The 24,586-nt window shown below is 45.9% G+C and overlaps 8 protein-coding genes across 8 annotated transcripts; 5 read left to right on the plus strand and 3 right to left on the minus strand.

Annotated features, from left to right (window-relative positions):
* Positions 1-90: 90 nt before the first annotated feature.
* Positions 91-2,429, minus strand: MCYG_03040 (G2-specific protein kinase nimA; the record flags this gene model as incomplete). The annotated part of the gene is made up of 4 exons (XM_002847488.1): positions 91-1,733; positions 1,796-2,204; positions 2,267-2,319; positions 2,378-2,429. The coding sequence occupies 4 exons, from the start codon at positions 2,427-2,429 to the stop codon at positions 91-93; spliced, it is 2,157 nt and encodes a 718-aa protein (XP_002847534.1).
* Positions 2,430-2,982: 553 nt separating this feature from the next.
* Positions 2,983-5,357, plus strand: MCYG_03041 (ankyrin repeat and BTB/POZ domain-containing protein; the record flags this gene model as incomplete). The annotated part of the gene is made up of 2 exons (XM_002847489.1): positions 2,983-3,216; positions 3,549-5,357. The coding sequence occupies 2 exons, from the start codon at positions 2,983-2,985 to the stop codon at positions 5,355-5,357; spliced, it is 2,043 nt and encodes a 680-aa protein (XP_002847535.1).
* Positions 5,358-5,859: 502 nt separating this feature from the next.
* On the minus strand, positions 5,860-8,982 carry MCYG_03042 (conserved hypothetical protein; the record flags this gene model as incomplete). Its single annotated transcript, XM_002847490.1, has 4 exons — positions 5,860-8,221; positions 8,277-8,352; positions 8,418-8,649; positions 8,956-8,982. The coding sequence occupies 4 exons, from the start codon at positions 8,980-8,982 to the stop codon at positions 5,860-5,862; spliced, it is 2,697 nt and encodes an 898-aa protein (XP_002847536.1).
* Positions 8,983-9,500: 518 nt separating this feature from the next.
* MCYG_03043 (protein kinase domain-containing protein) lies at positions 9,501-10,959 on the minus strand (the record flags this gene model as incomplete). The annotated part of the gene is made up of 5 exons (XM_002847491.1): positions 9,501-9,753; positions 9,891-9,949; positions 10,020-10,327; positions 10,394-10,746; positions 10,799-10,959. The coding sequence occupies 5 exons, from the start codon at positions 10,957-10,959 to the stop codon at positions 9,501-9,503; spliced, it is 1,134 nt and encodes a 377-aa protein (XP_002847537.1).
* A 712-nt stretch (positions 10,960-11,671) lies between these two features.
* On the plus strand, positions 11,672-12,321 carry MCYG_03044 (uncharacterized protein; the record flags this gene model as incomplete). Its single annotated transcript, XM_002847492.1, has 3 exons — positions 11,672-11,776; positions 11,827-11,861; positions 11,919-12,321. The coding sequence occupies 3 exons, from the start codon at positions 11,672-11,674 to the stop codon at positions 12,319-12,321; spliced, it is 543 nt and encodes a 180-aa protein (XP_002847538.1).
* A 52-nt stretch (positions 12,322-12,373) lies between these two features.
* MCYG_03045 (uncharacterized protein) lies at positions 12,374-13,132 on the plus strand (the record flags this gene model as incomplete). The annotated part of the gene is made up of 5 exons (XM_002847493.1): positions 12,374-12,520; positions 12,693-12,762; positions 12,845-12,879; positions 12,959-13,000; positions 13,097-13,132. The coding sequence occupies 5 exons, from the start codon at positions 12,374-12,376 to the stop codon at positions 13,130-13,132; spliced, it is 330 nt and encodes a 109-aa protein (XP_002847539.1).
* A 1,258-nt stretch (positions 13,133-14,390) lies between these two features.
* On the plus strand, positions 14,391-14,862 carry MCYG_03046 (uncharacterized protein; the record flags this gene model as incomplete). The annotated part of the gene is made up of 2 exons (XM_002847494.1): positions 14,391-14,457; positions 14,555-14,862. 2 exons carry the CDS (start codon positions 14,391-14,393, stop codon positions 14,860-14,862), a joined length of 375 nt encoding a protein of 124 aa, XP_002847540.1.
* Positions 14,863-18,849: 3,987 nt separating this feature from the next.
* Positions 18,850-19,339, plus strand: MCYG_03047 (uncharacterized protein; the record flags this gene model as incomplete). The annotated part of the gene is made up of 3 exons (XM_002847495.1): positions 18,850-18,987; positions 19,087-19,265; positions 19,306-19,339. The coding sequence occupies 3 exons, from the start codon at positions 18,850-18,852 to the stop codon at positions 19,337-19,339; spliced, it is 351 nt and encodes a 116-aa protein (XP_002847541.1).
* Positions 19,340-24,586: the final 5,247 nt, after the last annotated feature.

A 24,586-nucleotide genomic window follows, 5' to 3' on the forward strand; every position in this document is an offset into this window, starting at 1 on the left:
TCCTGTAATGTATCTATGTTCGACATGAAAGGAACATGCAATCATTTATTTCATGTTATTTCTTCTTTTTCGTCTCTTCTTTCCAGAGATTCATCGAAAGTTACGGATGACCTTCTTGTTTCTAACCAAAAAGGGGCTGGGCATCTCGTCTTTCTCTGGATCCCATGTTGCAGGAGGGTCATGCTGGGTAACAGTCAGGCTCGAGGGTGCAGCAGGAGCGGATGCACCAGTAGCAGGGACTCTGATATCTCCCGGGCGCTTTAGCTCATCGAGGGAGCGACCACCCGCACGGGCTTGGGCTAACTCAACAAGTGACCTGCCGCCCATGTTTCGTTGCATTATAGCCTTGAACATCTCATCCCCTCCAGGACCGGTGCCTGCCTTTGCCTGAGGGGGCATCATAGCTGTCTTTCGTGAAGGTGAACCTTCAAGGGCCAGGTTGTTGTATGACGGGATCTTCGACAGACGACGCTGTGGAGATTTGCTTCTATCCACCGAAGGATTACGAGCATCATTAGGCTGAGGTGCGGCAGAGCTGGTGGTTTGAGCTGGTCTAGCTGCTGCTTTGCTCACTGGGAAAAGATTAGGTTGGGTGCTAAGCTTCTGCATCATGGCCGTAGTATTTTGACGTAGAAGAGGCCTATGCGGTGCCTTGCTTGGGTCTACCTGGACTCTAGTTCGAGTTGGAGACGGAAGGTCTGGGATATCATCCTCGTCATCGGAGTACATAGCAAGGGTATCCCACTTGGGCTTTGTACGTCCACCATCTGCGAAAATATTCTTCGCTGATGTCCCTGCGGTCCGGCGCGGGGATAATGAGAGAGATGCAAGTGAAATTGGTGATGGCTCTGCCATCTGGACATCCATGGGCGATTCGACTGTAGTTTTCGAACGGCTGAACGGAGTACGATCTCCTTTTTTCCCGGCTTTCTTTTGTTCAGGAGTAGGGGGGTCAAGAGACAGCTCGCTCAAGTCCGTAGATGAGGGGAAGTCTGTATCATCACTTGACCCCAGGGAAGAATGGTGGGCTGACTCAAGCTGGGAGACATCCATGTTATGTTTGTGCGCCATCTCCTCCTTGTACTTCTGCATCTCTGAAGCAACACGTTGCTCCACCTCGAGCTCAAAAGTTCTACGGAGCTTATCAAGCTCCATTTGTACTTGACGATCGATCTCCAACCGTGCTTTGACTTCCCATTCTCGGCGGACTGTGTTTTCAATCTCTGTTCTCATTGCCACTTTCTCCTTCTCAAGTTTTGCGTAGCGTTGCTCCAGGTCTTTGAGCTTGTGAGCAGCAGCCTCTTCCTTGCTCGTTAGGGATTTGCTAATCTCAACAACCTCCTGCTCCTTTCTCATGAGACGTATCACAGGCAACTTGAGTAAAGCGGCAGTATCCGGGCGATGGTCAGGGTTAACCCTCAGGCAGCTGGCAATGACGCTTCTCAGCTCGCTAGAATAGACGTCTGGCAAAGGTGCAAATTTCCCTTCACGAATCTTCTGGACTAATTGGACATGTGTGCGGGCATTAAACGGTGGTTCCTTTTTGCAGAGCTCATACATAATGCAACCAACTGACCAGATGTCAGAGTGCAGAGTGTATCTCTCCCCTGCTGAGATCTCAGGAGACATGTAAAATGGTGTGCCCACATAGGTCGAGGCGAAGTCATGGGATCCCATCTGTTTTGATAAGCCAAAGTCGCCCAGCTTGACGGATTTATCATCTCCCAAGAATACTATAATACGTGTTAGTGATTATAATTCAGATAACAAATATGCAACTGCAGGGTTAACCTACTGTTCTCTGGTTTGAGGTCTCGATGAAGAATCATAACCTGAGCCTGTTTCCCCTTCAGCCCCGAAGATTTAGGTGATGGACCCAGCACGTTAGATCCAGCTTCAGGGGGGTCGACACCGTAATGGCAACGGTACAGAGCAGTTGCCAATTGGGAGAACACACGCCAGACATATTCCTCCTCTGCGAATGTACCAGCTAGTTTATGGGTCTTGATCACACGAGCAAGGTCTCCTCCGCCACAGTATTCCATGTATAAGTAGAGATCCTGGGTCGCCTTGAGGTGTTCGCGATGGTAGTATGCAACAATGTTGGGGTGTCGAAGTGAACTCAGGACATTGAATTCAGTGGTGAGCTGCTCGCGCTCCTTGTGAGACATTTTGACATAGTTAATTTCTTTACGGCAGAGGATCTATAGCCGCTGTTAGTATATTAAAGCGCAAACTCCGTTCAGCCTAGAAGAGAGTGACATACAAATCCATCTGCCTTTCTTCTAACCTTCCGGATCACACCAAAAGATCCGCTTCCTATTGACGACGTATTAGCTATATATCTGCACAGGTAGGTGCCAGGGCCGTCTATTACCTATTCTCTCAAGGAGCTCATATTTGTCTGCTTCTGCCAAAGCGATTGCCATGGTCGGACTTTAGATATAGATATGGTAGCAGAAGGACTCAACACATAGACAGAGTAAAGATGAACGAAAGAACAACCTGTTTATGTTAGTAACGGCGTTTGGAGCCTCGGGGGGGAAGGATGGGCTGCAAGCAACAAACAGTGTGTGTGCAATGAAAGAAAAGAAGTAAATCTTCTTTGGTCCAAGCAGCTTTTCAAATGTTTTGGTCTTGATCTCGTGATTTCGTTGCGGCAGCAACCAGAAGTTCAACTCTTGCTTAGTCACCCGCTTAGTCACTTTTCGGCCACGGGTGAGATGCGCTAGTAGCTAAAGAGGACTAGCGTTATGCAGGTAAGGCGGTGTGAGTAGGCCTTGGCTATGATTGGCCGATCGGAGATACCTTAGAGCCGCCCGTTATCGATAAGCTTTCTGCCACTTCCTTAACGTCGACTTTTCTTTTTTGTTCTTGTTATTGAGGATTATTACGCAGTTATCTTTGGCGGGATGCTCATAGAGACTCAAAAACAGCGAGCAGACGAACGGTTATCTTTCTTTTGAGCGGTGTGTGTTAAATATGTCCGAATCACAGATATTGCGGAAGGACCAGTTGGAAACGAGCTTATTCAATGAGCGGAAGCTGATCGGTGCTGGACAACTCAAGGAGGACAATCCGTTGGACCTTAGTCAACCTTTTAGGGAGTTATGCGAGGCGTGTCGAAGAGGCGATCTTAAGGTGTGCCAGGAGAAGATAACTGAGGGAGTGAACATCAACGGCAGGGATTTATTTGACTGCACTCCTCTAATACTGGTGAGTTAAAGCATTCCCACTACTCTTATCTGTCGGGACTTCTCGACAGCGGCAATTTATTCTCCCTGTCAATGCATTCAGTTGAGGTTGGAGAATGGAATAAATTCCTTCACTTTACCTAGCTGTGGCTGCTTTTATAATAAGAACTGAAAGAGTGACAATTACCCTTGTTTCTTGCGTGGGAAAAAAGGCTAGTCTTTGTGGTCACTATGAAGTTGTACAACTTCTCCTTGATTCAGGTGCTTTATGTGAAAGAGACACTTTTCAAGGTGAAAGGTGTGCCTATTCCCCTCTTAATCCTTATTCCACTCGAGCCTACTTTCACCTTCTAGAAGCAAGAAAGAAAGAGAAGCTGCGTTTTACTGATTATTTTTTGTCTCTTTAACGGTAGATGCCTCTATAACGCGCTGAACTCGAAGATACGGAATTTACTCCTTGAATATGACTATTCAAAGTCAACGGACCCTCTCCAACCCTTTGCATCTCATATAATGTCTCTGCTAAGCAGAGAAAACCCTCAAACGTCGGACATCGAAGTCACCGCTGGAGATGAGACTTTCCACCTGCACAAGTTTATTCTGTCCGCACGTTCGCCTTATTTTCACAAGAAACTCTATACAGCTCCAGAGGCCACTTCATGGAGATTGCCAAACACAATCCCTCCTCCAGCGTTTAGTGCTGGGATAAGATATCTATACTTGGGTGATGCTCCCCGGGATTTGAGATCTGGGCCAGGCGCAGGTGGCTATTCTGAGGCAGAAGTGTTTGAAGGGATAGACAAGATCGCCAAACATCTAGAACTTCGCAGCCTAGTCGATACTATTCTGGACAGCGGTGATAGGAGGCTGGCCAGGCAAAGGCGAGCAGACGAAGTCAGCAAGGGACGAAATCAGATGGAAGCTTGGTTTCAACAAAATATTATCAAACACAAAGTGACGGTTGACACAGATAAAGCAAATGAGGTAAAATGGTCGCGGGGTAACAGTATATTTGCCGATGTACTTCTTCAAGCTGATGAAGATGACATAGAAGATGAGGAGCCGCAGGAACCAATGGGTAAGCAGGAATCAAGCCCTGAAGACGGTGGTGGCATACCCATTGGCGGCTTCTCACAGCTATCTCTGAGTACTCCCGCGAAAAAATCCAAAAGGAAATCAGTCCTTTTCCCTGCCCACCGAGCTATGCTCTTACGATCAGAATTTTTCCTCGCAATGTTTTCCTCCACCTTCCGTGAAGCTCAGGTTACGGGTTATCTACATATCGTGCCCATTGATTGTACACCTGAGGTATTAGAGATAGTTCTCACATTCTTATATACCGAAAAAGCGGACTTCCCTCTCGATATTGCGGTTGATGTTTTGTTTGCTGCAGATTTGCTCCTAATCGAAAGGTTAAAGACGAAGGCAGCCGTCCTCATCAGCACACTGGGAAGCGGAGACATGGCGTCCCTAAGGCCCAAGCCGGTATCAGTAGAAGAGGGGAGAGAACTTGCAGAGGAAGAACTAATTGATATTTACGAAATACTCCGTGCAGGCTGGTTGATGCGTGTACAGCGCCTAGAGGAATTTGCTGCCCGATACCTAGCTTACAGGCTAGAAGCGCATATCGACAGACCTGAGTTCGCACAGGTAATAGTCGAGTCCGCGGAGCGCATCCAAAAGCGACAAGAGACAGATTCTATTGAGTTGGTGGATGACATTCGCTACTATCTTTCTGAACGATTCAGGTTACGCTTCGAGGACTCAGGGATAGATATACTGAGCTCTGAGGATAATGTTAACGAAATCGATACCGCGGAAAAGGCCGAAACACCTTCAACCTCTGTGACCAGCTCCCTTTCCCCAGAAACGAATATTAATGGAAATATCATATCGCCCATCTCTTCGTCACCGCCTACTTTTGACAAGAAACCTAGTGTCGTAAACTCACTCAGAAAACAAAAGGAACTAAACAAACCCGCCAAGTTGGAGGCCCCGAAGAACCAAACCAACAGGGAGAATGAACAGGTCAATCCCAATGGTGTAATTCGGACTTTAGATGGCCAGGAAGCAGGAGATGAATTCTCTAGGGACGCTATTGATTATGAGCATCTATTAAACAAACTGGACCAACTATTGGAGAAGTTAGGCTTGGATGGTTAAACATCTATCTTGGCCGCATATATATATGCTCTTGTTTTGAAGGTCTTTCTGTAGCATATATATATATATATACATAAAATGAATTTATATATTGGATATATTGATCTGGTTTGCATTTAGGAAGAGGATTTGATACTTATTACATGCCAGTCCAGGGGGCCGCAGTTTTATTTCTCTCACACTACCAACATTTACTGCCATAGAATACCTGCGTTTTAGTCAATTTCAGGACTTTTCGAGCATCCATGGGCTTTGTTACTCGTAAATAGGATAAATATAGACACTTAAATTACTCTACCGGAGAGCCTGCTATACTACACTCCGTTGCATAAGGTGAAGAACAGCCGATAAACCGCCGATTGACGTCAACCAAATTTATATATCAGCAAACCAAGCCACCCAAACATGCGAAGAAACGTCAGAACAAAAAAGAAGACAGCTACCTTATATTTACTATAAGGAGCTAGTTAATAATAATGAAAGCTTTGATAAAATTGGGTATCTAGAACTTGGAGTAAGATGTATCCTGCGTATCTATGTCTTCCGGTGTTACAAACTCCGTGAGAGGGTCAAAATCAGATCTTGCAGTTTCAAACGTGTCAGTGAGACACAAACTATCGTCTTGACTCATTTCCTGCCCAGTTGTCGACCGAGAAAGCACTGTTTCTAAGGAGGCCATCTTGTAGAGGTCACCATTAAGTGGTTTAAAGCAGGCACCACAACGTCCAAGTGACTCCATTCTTTGAAGACCCGAAGAAACGCAGTGTGTAGCGGTGGTATTGAATGGATTGGTGGAATGTGTATTTTGAGAACTCGGGATAGCAGAACCTGTGGTAGTGGAAGGCATAAACGGGTCCAAAGTAGGGAATGAAGGTGCAGATAAAGGGTGAAGTGGATGCCGTGAGGACGTTGGCGTGGATGGATTCCGGTAATAAGGCGTTGGACTCTCATCTATAATTTTCGGGCATCTCCGGACAGAGTGAACTATAAACCCTGTCTCCCTGGACGGTGGTGATATCGAACTAGGAGCGCAAAGATGAGGACCCGAGCGAGAGTTGACTCCTCTATCAACATGCTCCAAGAACCCCATTCGTATCTGATGCGAAGGATGTTGGTTAACTGGGATCCCTTGACGCCTAGTAAGGGATATATAACTGGTTACGATGCCGGTTAGCATCGATAGGACCAGGAGAGCAACAAGAAGGCTTTGGATGAAGACTATGACCATCCCAATAGCGAAGGTGGCTAGTCTATTGAGATTGTGTTGAGTCAGTAAAGGGATGGACAATAACACTGATGATATATTGCTGAATGATAGCGCGTATAAGACAACGCTTAGCCGTTTAGCTTCAAAGGGTCTCATGGCTATGGCGCAAACCATGAATATAATCTCGAGGATTAACAGTCCAATGGTTTGGGATATCGGGTTTGCAATAGCTCCCCCCAAGAAGCACGCACGAAGAAACTCATGTATGAGCCATATTACGCAAAAGTGCCATCTATCATCCTTAAAGCGAGCGACTAGCCAACCGAATCTCAAAAAGAACCTAGCCTCGCCCGAACCCGGGTCATGGATACAAGTTTTCCACCAAGGATATATTGGCAAAGCAGTTGGTGTTTCTTTCGATGCAACTCCACCCTTTCTTACCAGGACAAACCAAGGGATAATTTTTAATAGGTTTTTTCTTTCAAAAACCAGGTTACTTCTCTCCGGAATAACCGTAAAATGGGAATTGCGATACGATATAACATATCCTGTAATAGAGACAGACCCGATTAGGAGTATGAGGAATGTAATAGCTGCCAGCGCTTTGGACGGGAGTGCACCTCCGAAACCGAACTGAAATAGAGCAAGGAACATGAGCATTCCAAACCCGATAAATAAGGATCGTAGTATCATTCCCGAGATGTATTCTAGCCAGTGTATCCGGAGATACGCTAGATTTTCCACTTGCCTCCCCTTGATGGCATTGCAGCGGATAAGTAACTCAATCGTTAATTTTACCGCAGGAATAACAGAGATGAGGATAGCAACTAGCACTATAAACCAAAAAAGCCCCGTAGTAAAAGCATTCACAGCTGGTATTTTCTGCATCGCGAGAGTCCCTGCAAAGCCAGAATAATTCCCCGGTATTGGAAACCCATTTTCAACAAGCTGACCACGCCATTGGAATGTTTCAGGTTGTGAAGAGACTGAGGGTGCGGAAATACGATAGTTCTGTTCAACTGCGTCTGCCCATTTCCCGGTATCAAGAACTTCAGGACGCCTGCCAGATGCGAACGAGCCGTATATATCTGTGATATTGTAACCACCCAAGTTGGGTGACACAGTACCAACAGGCCTAGATCCGAGGACACGAAGATCTCCTTTATCCTCTCCAACCATTCTATTTATTGAGCTTTGAATTGATCTGGAATAAATCATCCCCGCAAAGGGTGCAAAGTTGGACCAGAAGGCCACCAATACGCGAGGCCAGTTTGCAGACACGGCACCGGTAAAATAGACATGATGAAGAACGGTAAAAGTGACAAGTAATGACGAGGAGTGGGAATAGCGGGCTTGCATGTTCGCTATATCCTCGCCATAGATGATGGTTGCGAGGGATAAAACGAAGGTAGCTGAAATTAACAAGGCTAGGATGGATCCCACAACCTGTGGATGCGATAATGTAATGCCATTAGTCATTGTTGAGACATAACAAGCTATCTGTGATTGTGTGGAATTAGAAAAAAGTCGTATGACGGCTCGTCCCTCGAAATCAGGTATTCGGAAAGCTAACGGTGAAATATTTGAGACATCCGCAGGAGCAACCGGAATAAAGCCACCGTCTACAATCCGACGGGAGGAATTCATAGGACAGAGACTATATATTCCACCATGATAAGCACACAGCCATCTCAGAGGTAAGGGAAGCTCACCTGTGTATATTTGCATTGCAGGGATCAAACACCAAATCAAATCTCCGCTTCCCGTAGGCGAAGAAAGCAATGTACACTAAAGAGATTAGAATCTAAAAGCAATGTAGTTCTAGCTGTCAATTAGGAGGAGAACAATCGTACCCATCAGGGACTCATTAAGGAGAGATGTATGGCCGTCCAGGTGGAAGACCACAGTCAGATTATCCTGATAGTACGCTGCGTTAAACTGTGTGAGTTTGACCATGGAGTTGGCCATACAATCTCCAAAATCTCCCGTGTAAAGAGACGGCAGCCTATCGTCAGAAAGGTCTTCATTTCTGAGCTGCATCCACTGCTTCTGCTGCCCACTGTTGCCAACGACCTGCGAAACAGCCTGTTGGGAGGAGAAAAGGAGCAAAGTAAGTAGGATAATAGAATTCCACGGCATGTATAATAAAAACATCCCCGTTACAGAGGGTATACCCGAAAACCTGCGAAAAAAAAAGAGAGAATGGGGTTTCTCGAAGGAAGGGGTATGGTGGGTGCAGCGTCTTGAAGGAGGGATTTCACTGGAATCGACCAGGTGTCAGATCCAGGTTTTTCAATGATAATCGTCCAGAATGGAATTTATAGGTAGCTTTCTGATCTCTCTATTAGATTGTCACACAATGTGTTAGCATCAATATGATGAGAAACGTACATGACGAGATGAAAGATGAAAGGCCATCTTTCCTTCCTCAGATGTAGAAAATGCAGGTAGAATGAGCCCCATCGCCGTTTCATCGCTTCAACCGTCCTGTAAATGGATAAAATAAGATAACCAAAGGACTATGTAGGCAAGAAAAACGCCTCCCATTATAAGTCCCTCTTTTTACGGATTTACCACCATATCGCAAATGGCACAAGCCATGATGGTTTGCAACAATATGATTTGAGCAACCCGGGTTATTTTTTGGTGACAACATCCCCTATACAACCAAGTTATTCCATATACTGAGATTTGGAATGAGCCACAGTGCCATATATAGTTTTATCATGCAATATAGTTAGAGAACAGAGCCCGTCAAATGTAGTGTTAGCTAGCCTGCTTAGTCATTGCTTTAGTTAGCTACTTCGTCATCTCGGTATCACCAATTCACCGATTTCTTCTCTCGTCTAGCCTATTTTGACTGTATCTAACCTTTCTTTTATAAATCCTAGCTATATAAACCTCCATCTTATTTATTTAGCTGACTACATATTCTTCTAACTCATCTGGTTCCTTAAAAGTACCATATCTTCTTCTGAGGGATGCCTCATCATCCATTCATCTTGGATAAGCTCATATGAGTTGGCCCTCACTTTCGGGTCCCAAACAAGTATCTTACGTATGAACCTGAGAAACTGGTCCTTCTCCTCTCCCGGTGGGATTGTGGTGACGAAGTCCTCGAAAGAGGCTTTGGGGATAGGAGGCTCAGACACCCAGTTGCCTATCGGGACATGGGTAAGCTCAACTTTCCTGGAATTTATAATATAAAGGCAGACTCACCCTGTTCATCAAAATATGTAGAAAAAAGTGGGCTTTTGCGAATCATTTCCAGCGGTGGAGGGCCCAGGTATCCAATATATTGAGCTAGTGCCAGTGGAAGAACATACTGATTGTTAACCCTATCAATGGGGTCAAATAAATTTTTCCCTTCCATGAGCTCAAGTGTCTAATGGTTTTGGACTTGAGTTAGGCATACTATTATGAAATGTGCAAAGTTCATATCTACTAGAACTTACCATGACACCAATGGACCACACATCAACGGGATATTCCCAAGGTAGGCCCAAGATTACCTCTGGAGCTCTGTATAAATCGGACATCCACCAGTCCTGGTTTGTTTGCCCTTCTGCAAGTCTCATTTGCCCAAAATCAACAAGGACTGGGAGACCTGAAAGCTCCAATTTGGTTTTTCGAGACCTATACAAGGGAACCACTCCTTCAATAGTGATTATAGGGACACTGGGTTTCCGCGACTCTTGATCCTCGATGTCCTCGAGACTGCTATCATCCTCAAGTTGCATCAGAACGTTCTGGGGTGAAATGTCTATTGGAAGTATATAATCAGCGGCCAGATACAAAAAGGAGGCTCCAAGATATCGCTTGAACCTACCAGTATGTATAACACCGCAGGTTGAATGAAACCAGTTGACAGAAAACCACAAGCGGTGTATGATGGATTTTACAAGGAGCTTGGGTAGGATGGCATTTGGAAATGTCTCCTGTAATGTGCGAATACTCTGGCCTTGGGGTTTTGAGGCAATGCAGTAGTGTCGACCGTAAGTGGAAGTCCCGTCGATTTCAAAGATATCATCAGCAAGACGCGTAAAGCCCACTCCGGGGAGGTCGCGTTGGTCCGTGTCAGCGAATCTCTTCAAACGCTGCAGCATATAGATCTCATTGAGAATCGGGGAAGATTCGTCATCTTGGCTGATACACACTTTGAGTGAAGTGTACTGCTTTGCCCTATAAAGTGGGTGAATACTAGTATCCTTAGAAATAGAGAGAACTTGCAAACCTCTGATCCCAGGCTAGCCAGACAGTAGAATATGCGCCATATCCAAGCTTTGCAATAATTCGGTACTGGCCATTGAACACCTCCCCAATTTTGACGGGGTAGTAATGTCTTTCGTGGTAACGTGGCAAGCTCTGTTCTTCAATTGCTTCTCTAACGGCCATTACGTGGTTTGGTCGACAAAATGTTCGAGAACCTTGCTGGAGACGTAGCCGTGTAAATCGCCGTAATGATTCGGTGAGGGCACGCATTTCGTAAATGATGTATAGAGATCTCCCCTAAACATAATGTCTCCTCCTTCGCGCTCTGTGTTGTGTTCTGTGTCAAGCCATTTTATGTTTAGGGCGTAGCCGCCGCCAAGCCCGTGGAGTAGAAACTTCCTATTCACCTTTTTCGGAAGCCTCGAGAGCGCTTTTCATATAAGCAACGATGTTAACCAACAGAAGAGCTGAATTGCCTGGTTGTTAAATGATGAGATACCATGTCGCTTGATCGCCGGGATCTAAAGAGGGTTCAGCCCTTCGCGACCAACATACCTTGGGACCTGAACCGACTGGTTCAGAATGAGAATATATATATCCTTGTAGTGGTTGAGGCTGCGCTTCCTGTTGAAACCAATGAAAATGACGCCTTTCGTCTCTCCTGAAACAAGACTGCCTCAAAGCACAAGTTAACACTTATTCATTGGTGCAGGATGCATTTTGAGAGCAGCGTACGACTCTATTGCATAGTGCATAGAGTAGCGTTCACAGCATTGGCGCCTATGAGCCATCAGAACTAGCTATTAGAAGGGGTTATGCCTTTCAGAATGCCAGTAACCTTCTTCCTCAATATTATTCAACTTTCTGGTTCTTCCTTAGAAAAAAACCCCCCGATATGATTACGAGCAGGATCCCAGCTGCCACAGCAGAGTTGTTGATTGGGGTTCCTCTCCAATTTAGAAACCTCATCTACCAAACCGCTGCTGGAATGAACCCCTATGTTAGTGGGTAGTGTTCCCGTATCTTAGTTCATGACTGATACCCCTGTAGGTCAAATTCCCCTTCCATGAGATTAAACTGATCCGGTAAGGCAGATACAAGAGTTTACCCCATCCATTCGATTCATAACTAAATTGCTACAGAGGCACACGCCCACATCCACCCCACACTGATCGCCAAGAAGTCCGTAACTCGATCACGCTTCAGTTCAATGGCGCTCCCGAAGGTCCTATTGTAGCACACCTCTTCAATGATGGAACCATAAAAACCTCCCGCGAAATGCATGATGAGAACAATCGACGGGCAGCTGAGGAAACACGGTTGATTACGGAAGAAAATAAATTCCCCGCACTTCAACAAACAGCCGCACGAAAACAAGCTGAGGCAAGAATGATGTCGAGAATCTATGCTGTGAGTGATAATTCCTCATTGAGTATCATTCAGAAACAGTTGGAAAAGGACGGTGCACAACAGGAGTATAGATTCTTTCTGCTGCGCCAGGCTGACGCAAGAGCTGCGGTAGCCGCTGACGCAAGGGAAAATTGAGCAATACCCCCAGGTGCAGCTGATGTTGTACTGTGATTTCTATTTTAGTCAGATGAATTCGAATCCGGCGTTTATTACGCTCTACCTGTTTCCTATACTCCAAGAAGGCAATATGTTGCCAGTTAAACCGCTATCAAAAGCGGCTAACTACAAACCTGCAGACGTGAACATTTCTACCATCCAGGAGTATCTACCAGTCGTTAGTGTTTATTTAGTCAGATCTCGAGTTTGATTAGATACCCCATCGTCAGATAGATAGGACTCTTTCAACTAACGTACGACCGGAATGCCCTGCATACGTAGGTTCCGTATATTAAACCATTCAATCACACGCGTGGGCTCTTATTTGAAATTTGTCCCTCCTATATAAGGCACGACCCGAGGCGGGGCATCTGACAGGCAAGCTTCAGAAACGGATAGAGTTGCAGGCTTTTGTCGTAGGTATGTATTTGTCCAAAGAAGTGGGTTGTCGATTGCAATAGCCTAGGAAGTTCTATATAGTTAGTAAAGTACTAGCAATTAGTCCGTCGAGTTAAGGCAAGCGCCATTAGGTACAGGGTATCTAACATTCTCGAAAAATGACTCTAGATAGACAAGACTATATGTATGTTTATTCCTTGATGCTCATGTTCCTTAGATGTTGTGGGAAGAACATTCTCCCAGCATCATTTCAGAAAAGGTGTGTTGATAGAGCACCAATAAGCTCTGACTGATGAGGTGGGCGTTAAATGACTTTCGAAGGGTATAATATATAAAAGCACCTTTATTGATATAGCAGGAGATGCTGAGGATTAGATATGTTAAGTATTAGTTCAAAAGCGGTGAGTTACTTTGATATATACATTTCTATAAAGGCCTCCGCCGACTTAACGCATACTATGTAATCTATACAGGTCCAGAAAATAGAAAAGTAATAAGTTTCGTTATACCTCAAGTTGGTTATTATTCGCCCTTTCTCCTAGATCTACTTTTATCTCCAAAATACCAACAGCTCTAATACAGTCTCAATCTTATTATACGAGATGAATCTCTGGTTTCCTGATTACTATAAAAGGTCGATTAATTTTCGGCTTGCGACCATAGTTGTACATTTCACCTATCTATAAAGTAGAAAGTCCAAGAGTTGTCCACGTGACAATCCGAAAAGAGGTAAAGATAACTTCAACCGATCAAAAGACCGCAAAGAATTACACATTATGCGCCCTGTAAAGGCGTTACCTATTCAGCCTTGGGCAACGCAGGGCTTTGGATCATCACACGATGCATATACCTCCTGGCTAGCTTACACAGTAGGCCCCCAAGAACTCCCATGCTTGCCTTAGTTGAAGAAACCGGGCTCCAGCAACGGTTTAATGAGACCAAGTCCCTTGTTTGAGAGGACCAATATAAGCCTTGTGGCAGCGCATCATGGTCCCCTGCCCACGTGCTGAAAACGGGGGTGATGGCATTTCTCATGCGGAGTAGGGATGATGGCAGCCTGAGATGCACTTGGCGTTGGGTGAGAATGAGGGGTGACGCCTGCAAGTAAGCTGGGGGACGGGCAGGAATATATGGGATGAGCATGGGGTGAGATTAAATGGGATTTGAGTGCATGGCTGAAGATGACTGCATGTGAAGATCATCATTCTGTCAGGGAGATTTCATGATCGCGTCATCGCGAAATAAGGACATGGTTATTAGCACCCCGGGAAGGGAGCTTAAGTCTATACAGTAGGTGGCCGGCGACTTAGCCAATTGACGACAAAAACGCCATTGATGTCGGAAGCAATCTCCATCCCATACAACACCCTCGAATATGGATGAAATAAGAATCAGCAACAGGACTGGTGGTATTTATGCGATCGCGGAAACAAATCATCCTTTTTCTCCGTGCCTACTCCAGACTTAGTTCTAAAGCAATATACCTACCCAATCGCTAAGGAAAAAGAAGATATCATTGAGGGTGGAAATGGTTCAATAGCCTCCTCTGGAAAGCGATGAAGGAGAAAAAAAAATTATACGGAGTATACGAACGTCAGGTGTTACAGAAGAAATAAACATTGGCGTAACAGAATCAGCCGGGGCTTGGGATGTTGGATCTGGGAGAATCCACAGTTATCGTGATCGGGGCAAGGGCTATTTTAAGAATTAATAAAGGTAGGAAAATCGGTTCCAGAGGAAGAAATAAGAAAGGATCCCTTCCCTGCTCGGTCCACGCTGGGCTGATGGATCGACGACGAGATATTGACTGAAGGGGAAATAAATGAAACGCCCTTACCAAAGCCCCGCAATACAGACAATGTATCTGAAGAAAACAAAGTGAGAGACCGAAAAACAAAGGCAAGTCCGAATGCACCACGTTGGTGTTTCGAGGATGGCTGTCCTCATGGCAAGGGTTTGACGTCAGACAAGTCACAGTATCAGTATCGATATCATCCACATGGGGACAAGCCAAGCGACGGGAAGGAGGTGAGCAGCAAACCCAGCAAATCAGGACACCAACAAGCTGTGAAATCTTATGCAATGTCGGAAGCAGCCTCATGTGTCTGCATGCAAAAGTGATATCGATCTGCATCCGAAGCATGAAGAGTTATCTAGTTCTAGCAATCTATTGGATAATGACTAGTTACATGGAAAAGAAGAAGGGTTGGCTGGCTCATGCTACTGATGGAGGTCCATGTGTTGAAAAAAAAAAAAGTAGAAATGCTAAACACACATAATTCTCCCAAAAGAAGCAAAACCGGGCATTGACGACATTCCAAAGGGAGATGGGGATACCGATGGTCTATCATCGGTGGCTCCGTGCTGACTGAAGACTGACGGCATTCTTACTGATGTACATATATACGCTGGAAGTGGGTGCCGAGAATATACCTTGATCTTCACCGATATTATGGTTACAGGTGGGAACTAGTTGGGCCGGCCCGTGTATATTCGCCTACTCCAGGTGTTGGAGATTCGGAGTAGAGCGAGAAGGAAATTAAGAAGGACCGTCGATGAAGCACCGAACGGAGACGGAAGAGGAATTGAGAAAGGGGGAAACATGAGAAACAGGGCCGGGGACGGAGTGCATCCGTACACGGCATGTGAGGAGAATGTCTTTCTCTCCAGGAGACCATTCAATGATGAAGGGAAAGGAAAGTCCGAGTAATGAGAGAGGGTAATGCCGGGATTCAATCACTTTTTTTTTTCTATGCCGTGGTCAGATTCAAAACAGCAGCCCTCCAGAAGGCTACTGGATGGTTATTATATAAGAGTTATATATAAATATAGCTCTGAGGAAGGTTTTGCGGAATGACGGCTCTTCAGCACCGGCCCTATCTCACCAATGGCCATTTCCAGCAATGATATCAGCTAAGTATAGATCTCGAGTTTGGTGTGAAAACCAATGGGAAGAGAAGCAGTATTGGGAGGCTGCCCCCGGGGGCGATCCTATAACAGGCATCTTCCATGGTGATTACCCCAGGGAAAACCATAAAATAAAACAGCTCTAGTAAAGACTAGGATAATGAGAGGATGAACGAGCTGTTAGGCTGAAAAGGAAATCATGCCGGATTACCTTATTGGCCGAGGTAGTCCTGTTCATGTGTTATTTTGAGATTCCTATTCGTATTTAAATTGAAATGGCTAATTGTGACAGGAGGCTGAAGAGAAGAAGCGATATATACGTACATACTACTATGTATGTATGTATGTGCATATCAGCCTACCAGGAGTTCGTCACATCTCAACACCGAAAATTCAGCGTACCTGGTCGAAACTGAACCCTCGTATATTTTTCGTATGGGGGACTTCTGCGCCGGACAAAAGTGAAGAGAAAGACGAGAGACCAGACGGATATACGGAGTACGGTGTTATATCGATCCTCTTAGAAGTATCCTCACAAACAGGTTCAAGGGAACAAAGATCGAAACACAGGATCTACCCTGGCACGCATATATACAACAGGAAAAACTGGAGTCTTGTGGAATCCATCAACGTCTCCAGCAGGTTGCTCCATCCGGACTTCATGCAACTCCGAATGGGACCAAGATCTAGGTATGTACGTATCAAGGTTGGAAACTGCAAAACTATCGGGAGCACCAACTCTCCCCTCCCGCAATCCCGAAAAAGGCAACATGAGGGGCCAGAGTTAGGAGTTCGAGCCTGTCTCTCTACAGTTAATAGCCTTGAAAATTGACTTCTTCGGTATTTGAAAACCAAAAAAAAGGGGGGGAGGAGAAGGGGCCGCACGAGAGCATGCTCTTCGGATACGGAGAGGATGTGAGTATGTACGGGGCATGGCATGGCATGGTGTGGCGTGGTGTAACTGCATAGTATGTCCTTACATAAACTGCGCCAGGATGGTGAATGGCATGCAACTGCATGGGGGTGTCAGTCTATCCGTAAATGTATATGTGTATATGTCTGGACTGACGCAGGTTATATGTATATATGTACTTGTAAAAGAAGCGAGGGACAAACATCCAAGCCTGATCAACCAGGTATCGATCCTCCAGAAAGGCTTGTATATAGTGAAGACAAACCTCGGTATGTTTTATTATTACAATAATATAATAGCGATGTACTTAGTAGTTAAAAGGGAGGAGGGCTAGGGCTTTGGAGTTGGGTAAATCAGCCGGCACATCCCCTTGGCACAAGGTATATTGATGACTTATCCTTGGAAGGAATGATATCCATGAGGACCAGCAAGTTTGTTTAATATGCATGCAGCTGGCAGCCTATGAGACAGCATCGTTTGAATGGGAAGAAGGGCTTGGACATACTCTGTACTAAACATCTCGACATGCGGCCCATGGGGGAAAAATCCACGTGAAAGGCAGGGGATGAAATGAAAAAGTCGACAGAATCAAATCACACACAAGAGCTAATGCAGAGATGTGATGCATGTAGACGTGTGTTTTTTCTTCTTCCTTTCCTCTTCCCAGAGACAAGGGAGGCATACCGACTAGGGCAATAAATCCACGTGTGATGCCTACGATACTTGTACGTATACATCGTAAGTAGGCAACTCTCTATCTGGCCAATCTATATTACATACAATTGCGACGTTCCTGGATGTGACCACGGCAGCTCCGTGACCAGCATCAACCAGAATCGGCCATGCAACGCTTTGATACGCAGACAACATATATGCCCAGGCTCCTTATGTACCTTCGTAGAAGTCAAGCGTTGGGTCACTTACGTCGCCCTCCCGTCGATCTGCTGGGCCCGGCGTTAACAGTGCTCTCTTTCAGCAATGGATGGACTCTTCTTTTGCTTCTTCTGCTTCTTCGTCTGCTGCTTGTGCTCTCTCATCTTAAAAAAAAAGAAAAATACTAAACATGGTCCGTACACAAAGTAACAGTACATGTATATGATACGCCACTCGTATTTGCAAAACATATATATAAAAAAAAGCAAAAAGAATAATATAACAAGACAAACGGAGACTATAAAATACGAGAAATTGTCACAGCAAGCGGATGATTGGCCTGCCCACGCCCTTTTCCACGTGGAAAAACACCCTAAAAAGAGATATTTTAGTTATAAAGAAGAAGAAAAGCAAAAAAGAGACTTTCTGGCCTTTCCTCCCTCCCCGTCCGCGAGCTTTACCTGACTGGCGGTACCTTCTGCAAACTCAACTTCGAAAAGAAGAAGAGACAAGAAAGAGGAAGAGATAAAAAGGAAACCTTCTCATTTTGCCATGTTCAAACATGGAGCCGAACATGGCAAAAGGAGAGGCAAAAGGTGGAAGCGAGGGAGCTAGTCAAAAGGCCATGCGAAGGATGAGGCTATAGCAGTGGGTTATTAATAGAGGAAGGTCGCTTAACGAGAAATCTATATACGACGAGCCAGATGATCAGTCAAAACTATCAGCTTCTATAGCTTCCCCCCTCATTCGAGCTTGTCTTCTCATGGAAGGTCAAGGAGACAAGAATCAATTTCCCTCTTCTCGACCCAAGGGGAACAGCAGGACAAGGTGGAGAGAACAAGAAGAGCCAGACCTCTTTAAAAGTTGAATCTCCGTCCATCCGTCTTATTCTCTCTTTTCCTCTCTTTCTCTGTTCTCTCTCTTTTGCCAGCCTACCCAGCACAGACCCTCGACCAAGCCAGCTTGAGGACGGCTAGGACGGTGATACATAGCAGAACCTGCCTAAGAGAGTTAGAGAGGACAAGAGATACAGTTAAGGACGTTCGCTGGGAACTCCAGTGGACCCTGAAGGAAGGGGAATCCAGGGCAAAAAAGAGGATGGTGGATGCGCTGCTGAGGCGTGAACACCTATTGTCCGACGATCCGCCAACAGCCTCATTCAAAAGAATATATAATAATTATACAGCTATATATGAGCATCATACAATGTTCATCTCCCTGCTAATGACATATCTATCACGCCATCGCCGAAGAGCAATTTCCAGTACTTCCATCCGTGTTTCGCCCGTTTGATGCGGATCAAAAACAACTCTATTCTGCAACGACCAGACAAAGGCGTGTCAAATATATAGACAAGAACAGAGAAATAGGGTCTTGGTTTTACATATGCAAACGGAGTCCACCGCACTTGGCTGATGGATACTGATATGTCCGGAGGATGTACATTGTACATGTACAGCCAAGCGGGCCTGCCGTGTGGAGAGGGAAAGCAGTTCCAGCACGTGGAAATGACACGGACAGATGGACTTGCTCGTTCCCAGCAGCTGTATCTTGTACATGATTTGATAGACAAGACATAACATCCGGAGCACATACTCCGTACTCCGAAGGATGAGATTGCCCTGGGAGAATAAGTTACATCAACCTCCTAGGCAGATCTGGCGAGAACATGGGACTGGGCCCTGCTAACGTGGTATACAGGTGGATGTGCGATGGGCCAGCCCCCCCGGTCGAGGGTAGCAGCAGTTCGATGCAACAGCCACCAAGGTGCGCGCGTTTCAACCAGATGTTCGTCCGGGTTGGCCCTCCGCCAAGTTGTTGACAGAATGGTGTCTACATATGTAAGGATAACACTCGATACAACGGGTCAGGGTCAAGGATGGAAAGGTCGAGTTCTTCCAGTAAGCATCATGTAAGAAATATACGCTTCTCCCGGGGCTGCCTCAGGCCCTTTCTTTTTCACTCCAGGGATCACGTCGATCGGGGCAAGCACCGCCGGCTTCCCCGGCGGCACAAACGATCTTTCTTTTTTTTTTCTGTCCACCCTAACTTGATCGTCACGTTACGAATTACCGCAAGTTCTCGCAGTTTGACTATTTTACTTTTCCCGGCAATCAGGATGGGTCTCCGCCAGTTGTTGTTTTGTTTTTTCTCTTTCCTTTTTCGGCTGGGAGAAAAAAAGGGCGTATTCTGTATATACGGGTGTGTCCATACATACAGAGATAAATGTGCTACCCCTGTGTATTTATCGTGTTGGCAGAGAGAAAGTCTGACATTTTTAGAAACCTTTGTCCCTTCTAGCCGTATCGAGGAAAATAACTCCTTTGCTTTTTCCTTCTCGTTTCGTCTGGGCTGTATTTGAAATCCGTACTGAGGCATACCAGGGGGTTGCTCTCACACCCAAACAGAAGAAGGGTAATGTTACCTAGGATGACCACATCGGGCGAGATGAGACGAGTCTGCCTTCTTTGGGTCTGGTTCCTTACATCGTACATTACCTATATAAATACGCTCCAACTTCCCCTCCATACCCACTGATCCTCACCCTAACCCAACACCACCTAGCCCATCGTGATGGACAGACAGAGAGGGAAGACACTTGTTTAGTTAGTCCCCATCCTTCACCGTTGAGAACATGGGCGTGGAGTTGGATGAGTCGGTATTAATAGCATCAACGCATTGTATTTATTTAATATTTGGAATATCGTATTACTTACTCCCCAGCACGGAGGATTGTCCCTGGTACTTTTATTTTACTCTGTAAAGAGTTCAAGGAGCTGTCATCATCATGTGCTCTCATGGAGTGCGCCTAAATAGGGGGGAAGCGGTATAGCTTACCAGAAGAAGCAATGAAGGTAAGCCTGGCTCAAGCAGCCGTGCCTTGCGCTTCCGTTGACCTGTTTCTGCTTCTACCTTTTCTCGTGGCTTCAGCCAACGTGTGCATACATATACTTATCTCTACTTGCTATATGTATATACACTTCCCATCTGTACATGTGAGCTATCTCATGATGGATGGGAGATCAACAAAGATGAAACACACAGTTTTCTTACAAGGGCGATCAGCGTGATCCCGACTTTTCCCCGCCGATCAAAGCGTCGGCGAAGGTGGAAAAGGAGAATTAACCAACCTTTGATTGGCCAAGAAGTCCTTGTTCACACATGCGGCACTGCTCCACCAATTACGGTATCAGGAAACCGCTTCTCGCTACTCATTGGCCAGCTAACGGTGGATCCCCGTAATACAAGCTTTCATGCCAAGCCGATACCAAGCCCACTTGGATGTCAGACCCGATCTGGCCGCGCCGCACGCCGAGGTACTTCCGCGCCCGGCGATGGTAATACTGTGCCGGAAGTACCGCCCCCTGCTTCGACCTGCCAGATCGGGGGGTGGCTGTCCCCAAAAAAAAAGAGGAGCAGCGCCTCGAAGCGCCGAACCGCTGGACCAAGCGCAATGCCAACCAAGGAACCCAAGACCCGATGCGTCGGAGTATATGCTGCAGTCAGAAGGTGTGTAGAGAAAAGAAACTGACGCTGCCTTGCGAGATTTGGGCCATGCCAATGCCATGCCATAGCCATCTTTTTTTTTTTTTTTCATCTGATACATAAAAAAGCAACCTCTTACTTATATACATACATATATACGTAATGCGCGGCGATCTTCCCACTTTTCACGTGGAGGCAAAGCGCCATGAAACGTCGGCTGGTCCCCTCGAGTCGATCACAGGGGGGCACTGACCATGCTCTTTTTTTGTCTTTGCCATCGACCGACTCCATCACATATAATCCAGTATATAATACTATGTACATATACATATATGACTTATCTTACCTATACTGGTCTTGACACCGGTCAGTAAGATTTATTAAATTCCCGGTCAATAGCCTTTAAAGCTTACCGAGTATACTCTTAGATCTCTCTTCTTTTATCTTGCAGATGAGCACACCGTTTTTTTCCCTCTCAGGGGGGTGTGGCTGGTCTCACGTGCTGTTTGCGGAGATGTTTAATTAATTACGTACAGCCCTGTTTTTTTTTTCCTGGGGTGTCTGTATATATTAGAGATTGCACAGAGTATGACGGCCTGAGGCTGGTGCTCCCATGAATATCCAGTCTGGCCTCGTATTTAGCTAGCTCTTAGGGCGCCATACCATAGCAAGTCATCATATAATCCAAAGGGTTTAGCTCCATAACTCCGTATTTGCATATATATATATATATTCTACATCCTCAATGGTTGGACCGCATGTCGATCAGGTGATCCGCTGTCCGGGCGTCCTCGAACAAACCCGCCTTCAATCCCTCAACCTTCAAGTTTTACTCCATCGCAGAGCAGGACGACGGGACAGGCCTTGTGCGACATCGATTGAGCCTTTTAAACGTGCTGGCCGCTGATCCTGAAGTGTGGCGCCCTTCGTGGGAGTGTATACATCAGTGAAGAAGGTTGGTTTGACAAAACCCGCCCAGACAGCCACGGCCAGATGCAAACAAGGGAGATGTTTCATACCCATCTCATCTCGATTCGAACAGCATCCTAGGTAAAAGATGGCTGTGATCCGATCTCGAACGATCTTACGCCCGAGAGAATGTTTCCCCCAGTCCCCTCCCCCCTCCGCCCCCCATCCTATCCCTCTTATATTACCGATTTTATTAATGTAGAGAGCTGCGCATCTATTGGCCCTGTCTGGTTAACTCTGTTCAATAGCCAATTTCTTGAACTAGAAAGGCGAATGCTCTACATGTATGTCCTCCCCACTCGCCCTTCTCGCAGGATATAATTAGAATATAGGCGAGTGAGCGGCAAAAATATTCCGTCCGAGAAAACGGACGCCTCACGGGGTAGCTCAGAAGTCAAGACGCTGTCATCCCGAGAAACAACCAAAAAGAAAAGAAGGAAGAAGGGGAGAAATGAAAAAAAAAAGAAACAAAGAAAAAAGAGCCGAAAGCCTTCTTCTCTGGCACTTTTTCCTCTCTTTTCTTTTCTTCTTTTTCCCTCGTGCGTGCCGTCCGATGTGTGGCCATCGCGTGGATCTGCATCATCCAGAAGATCAACCCACCAACCCCCTCAGGCCTCCCTTATGTGAAGAACGAAACAAGGCATGGCTGCGGCGAGGCAACGGTGTGCATGTCGTGGTTCGCTACCACCCGGCCACTCACAAGCAGGTTGGTCAGACATATCCCCGACCTTTTATCGAACTCTCCATGGAACGGGTAAAGTATCGAGTGGAAATACATATACCCTCCTTCTACCTTTTTCAAAGGCCAATATTTCTTTCCTTCCCTTTCATCAGACGATCTGTGCTCTTTTTTTTTTTTTTTTCGAAAGGCGTCTGTCCCCATACGGGAAAGACGAATGATCCGTATATATGTCGACGTGAGTGGATGGACTCCTCTCTCTATTTCCTTTTTTAGTGAGCGAGCTCTGCGCCTGTAGTAATACGTTTCCTTCCTCTCGTATTTGGCTTTCGGCCAAATCTGGTAGCCCGTTGGATCTTTTCTTTTTTTTTCTCTTTCTTTTAACTCTCTTTTCTTTTCTTGTTTTCCCTTTATTTTTTTAAAAAAAGGATGCGAGTGTGCCTTAAACCGGGACAGGACTAGAGCAGGATTCTCCCACGAGGGCAACCCGCCTGCAGCATCCTGTTCGGGGACTGGAGAGAAAGAGAGCGAGAGAGAGACCGAAGGTTGGCAACCACAACTTGTTTAACGTGGCTCCTGTTGTGTCTTTTCGCTTGCGACAAACTCAAAACCGCAGACTGCCTCGCTTGCCTTAGTTCTCGCTTTGGGGTCAAGCGATCGTTTATCACTCTGCGTTCGCTCTCTCTCTCTCTGCTTTGCCTCCCCCCTGTCCTATGACCGTGATGTGATGTGATGTGACGAAAGTGTGGGTGTTTGTGTCGCCCTCTTTTGCTCGTTTAAACGCCAGTCCACTAGGTTAGTTATATACGCACACCTGGGATCCTCCATCAGCAATGTTTGGTTATCCATGCAGAAGAAACGGGTACAAGTGCGAACAAACGGACAAAAAGGAAACTAAAACGAATGGCACGGATCATATTTCCCGCCCGCCATCTTCGAGAGACCCAAATAATAAAAAAGAGAGTGAGAGATATCAAGACAGGCTCCTGTGTGAGTGGTGAATTATGCGGCGTCTTCCAGACTAAACCCAAGACAACAAGTCGAAGCGTCAACCACTTGTTCGTTTGCTTTTTGTTTTCCACTTTTTTTTTCTTATTTTTTGCTTCATACCGTTGATCTCCTTTAGATTATCATCTTTCCTGATCTCGGTTTGTGCGAAATGTGCCTTGGATGTACACTGCCGTGCCAAAAGAGAATATGATGGATATTGAAGGCCTTCTCGGCAAGAAAAAAGGGACAGAGCACACAGGTATCGACACATCCGTTTGAACCGGTCAGGTAGAGTCTGAGGGCCGTACTCGTGTAGATCGCCCTCTCCGCTGAGAAGGTGACAATGGGCTTCAACGGTAGCTGATGGATCCCTTTACTCCATCCTCGATTTACATACATAATGGAGTACACGACCACAGATATATATGGGTACCCGATACTACCATATATATACTTCTATGGCACTGCGGAGATATTTTCCAGGCTGGTCTCCTCCCTTGATGGACCTTTTTGGTATGGAAAGATGGTGTCCGTCGAAGATCGGCTGGCTGTGATTGAAATCGCTAGTTCGAGCTCTCTCTCTCCCTCTCTCTCCCTCATCCCTCAACCTTCCTTTTTTTTCTTTTCTTTTCTTTTCGAGGGAGCCCCGGCCATAAGGAAGTGTGCATGTCCGGTTGATCAACCTGCGTCGTAATGCACTAGTACCGCGGATGGATCCCTTGAAAGGGTTTTTTTTTTCATTTGCAAAAGAAAATCTAAGAATAAACGTTGGCTTTATTTTTTTAAATTCTTTTCTTTTTTATGAAGAAGAAAAAAACACCCCCCGGCGAGCCAGTAATTGCAATACGGGGCGAAGACAAGGTTTCAGCCGGCGTGTTATCGAGTTTATCCCTGACCCCATGGAGGAAGAAAGGGCAGATACAGAGGCAGAGAGGGAGACGTTCCTTTTTCTCGGTCAGCTCGACCTTGATCCCTTGTACTGGAACCTTTAAGCCTTAAAGTCTTGGTTTAAACACCCACCCTTGCCC

The sequence above is a fragment of the Microsporum canis genome, genomic scaffold (assembly GCF_000151145.1).
Source record: "Microsporum canis CBS 113480 supercont1.3 genomic scaffold, whole genome shotgun sequence".
NCBI lineage: Eukaryota > Fungi > Ascomycota > Eurotiomycetes > Onygenales > Arthrodermataceae > Microsporum > Microsporum canis.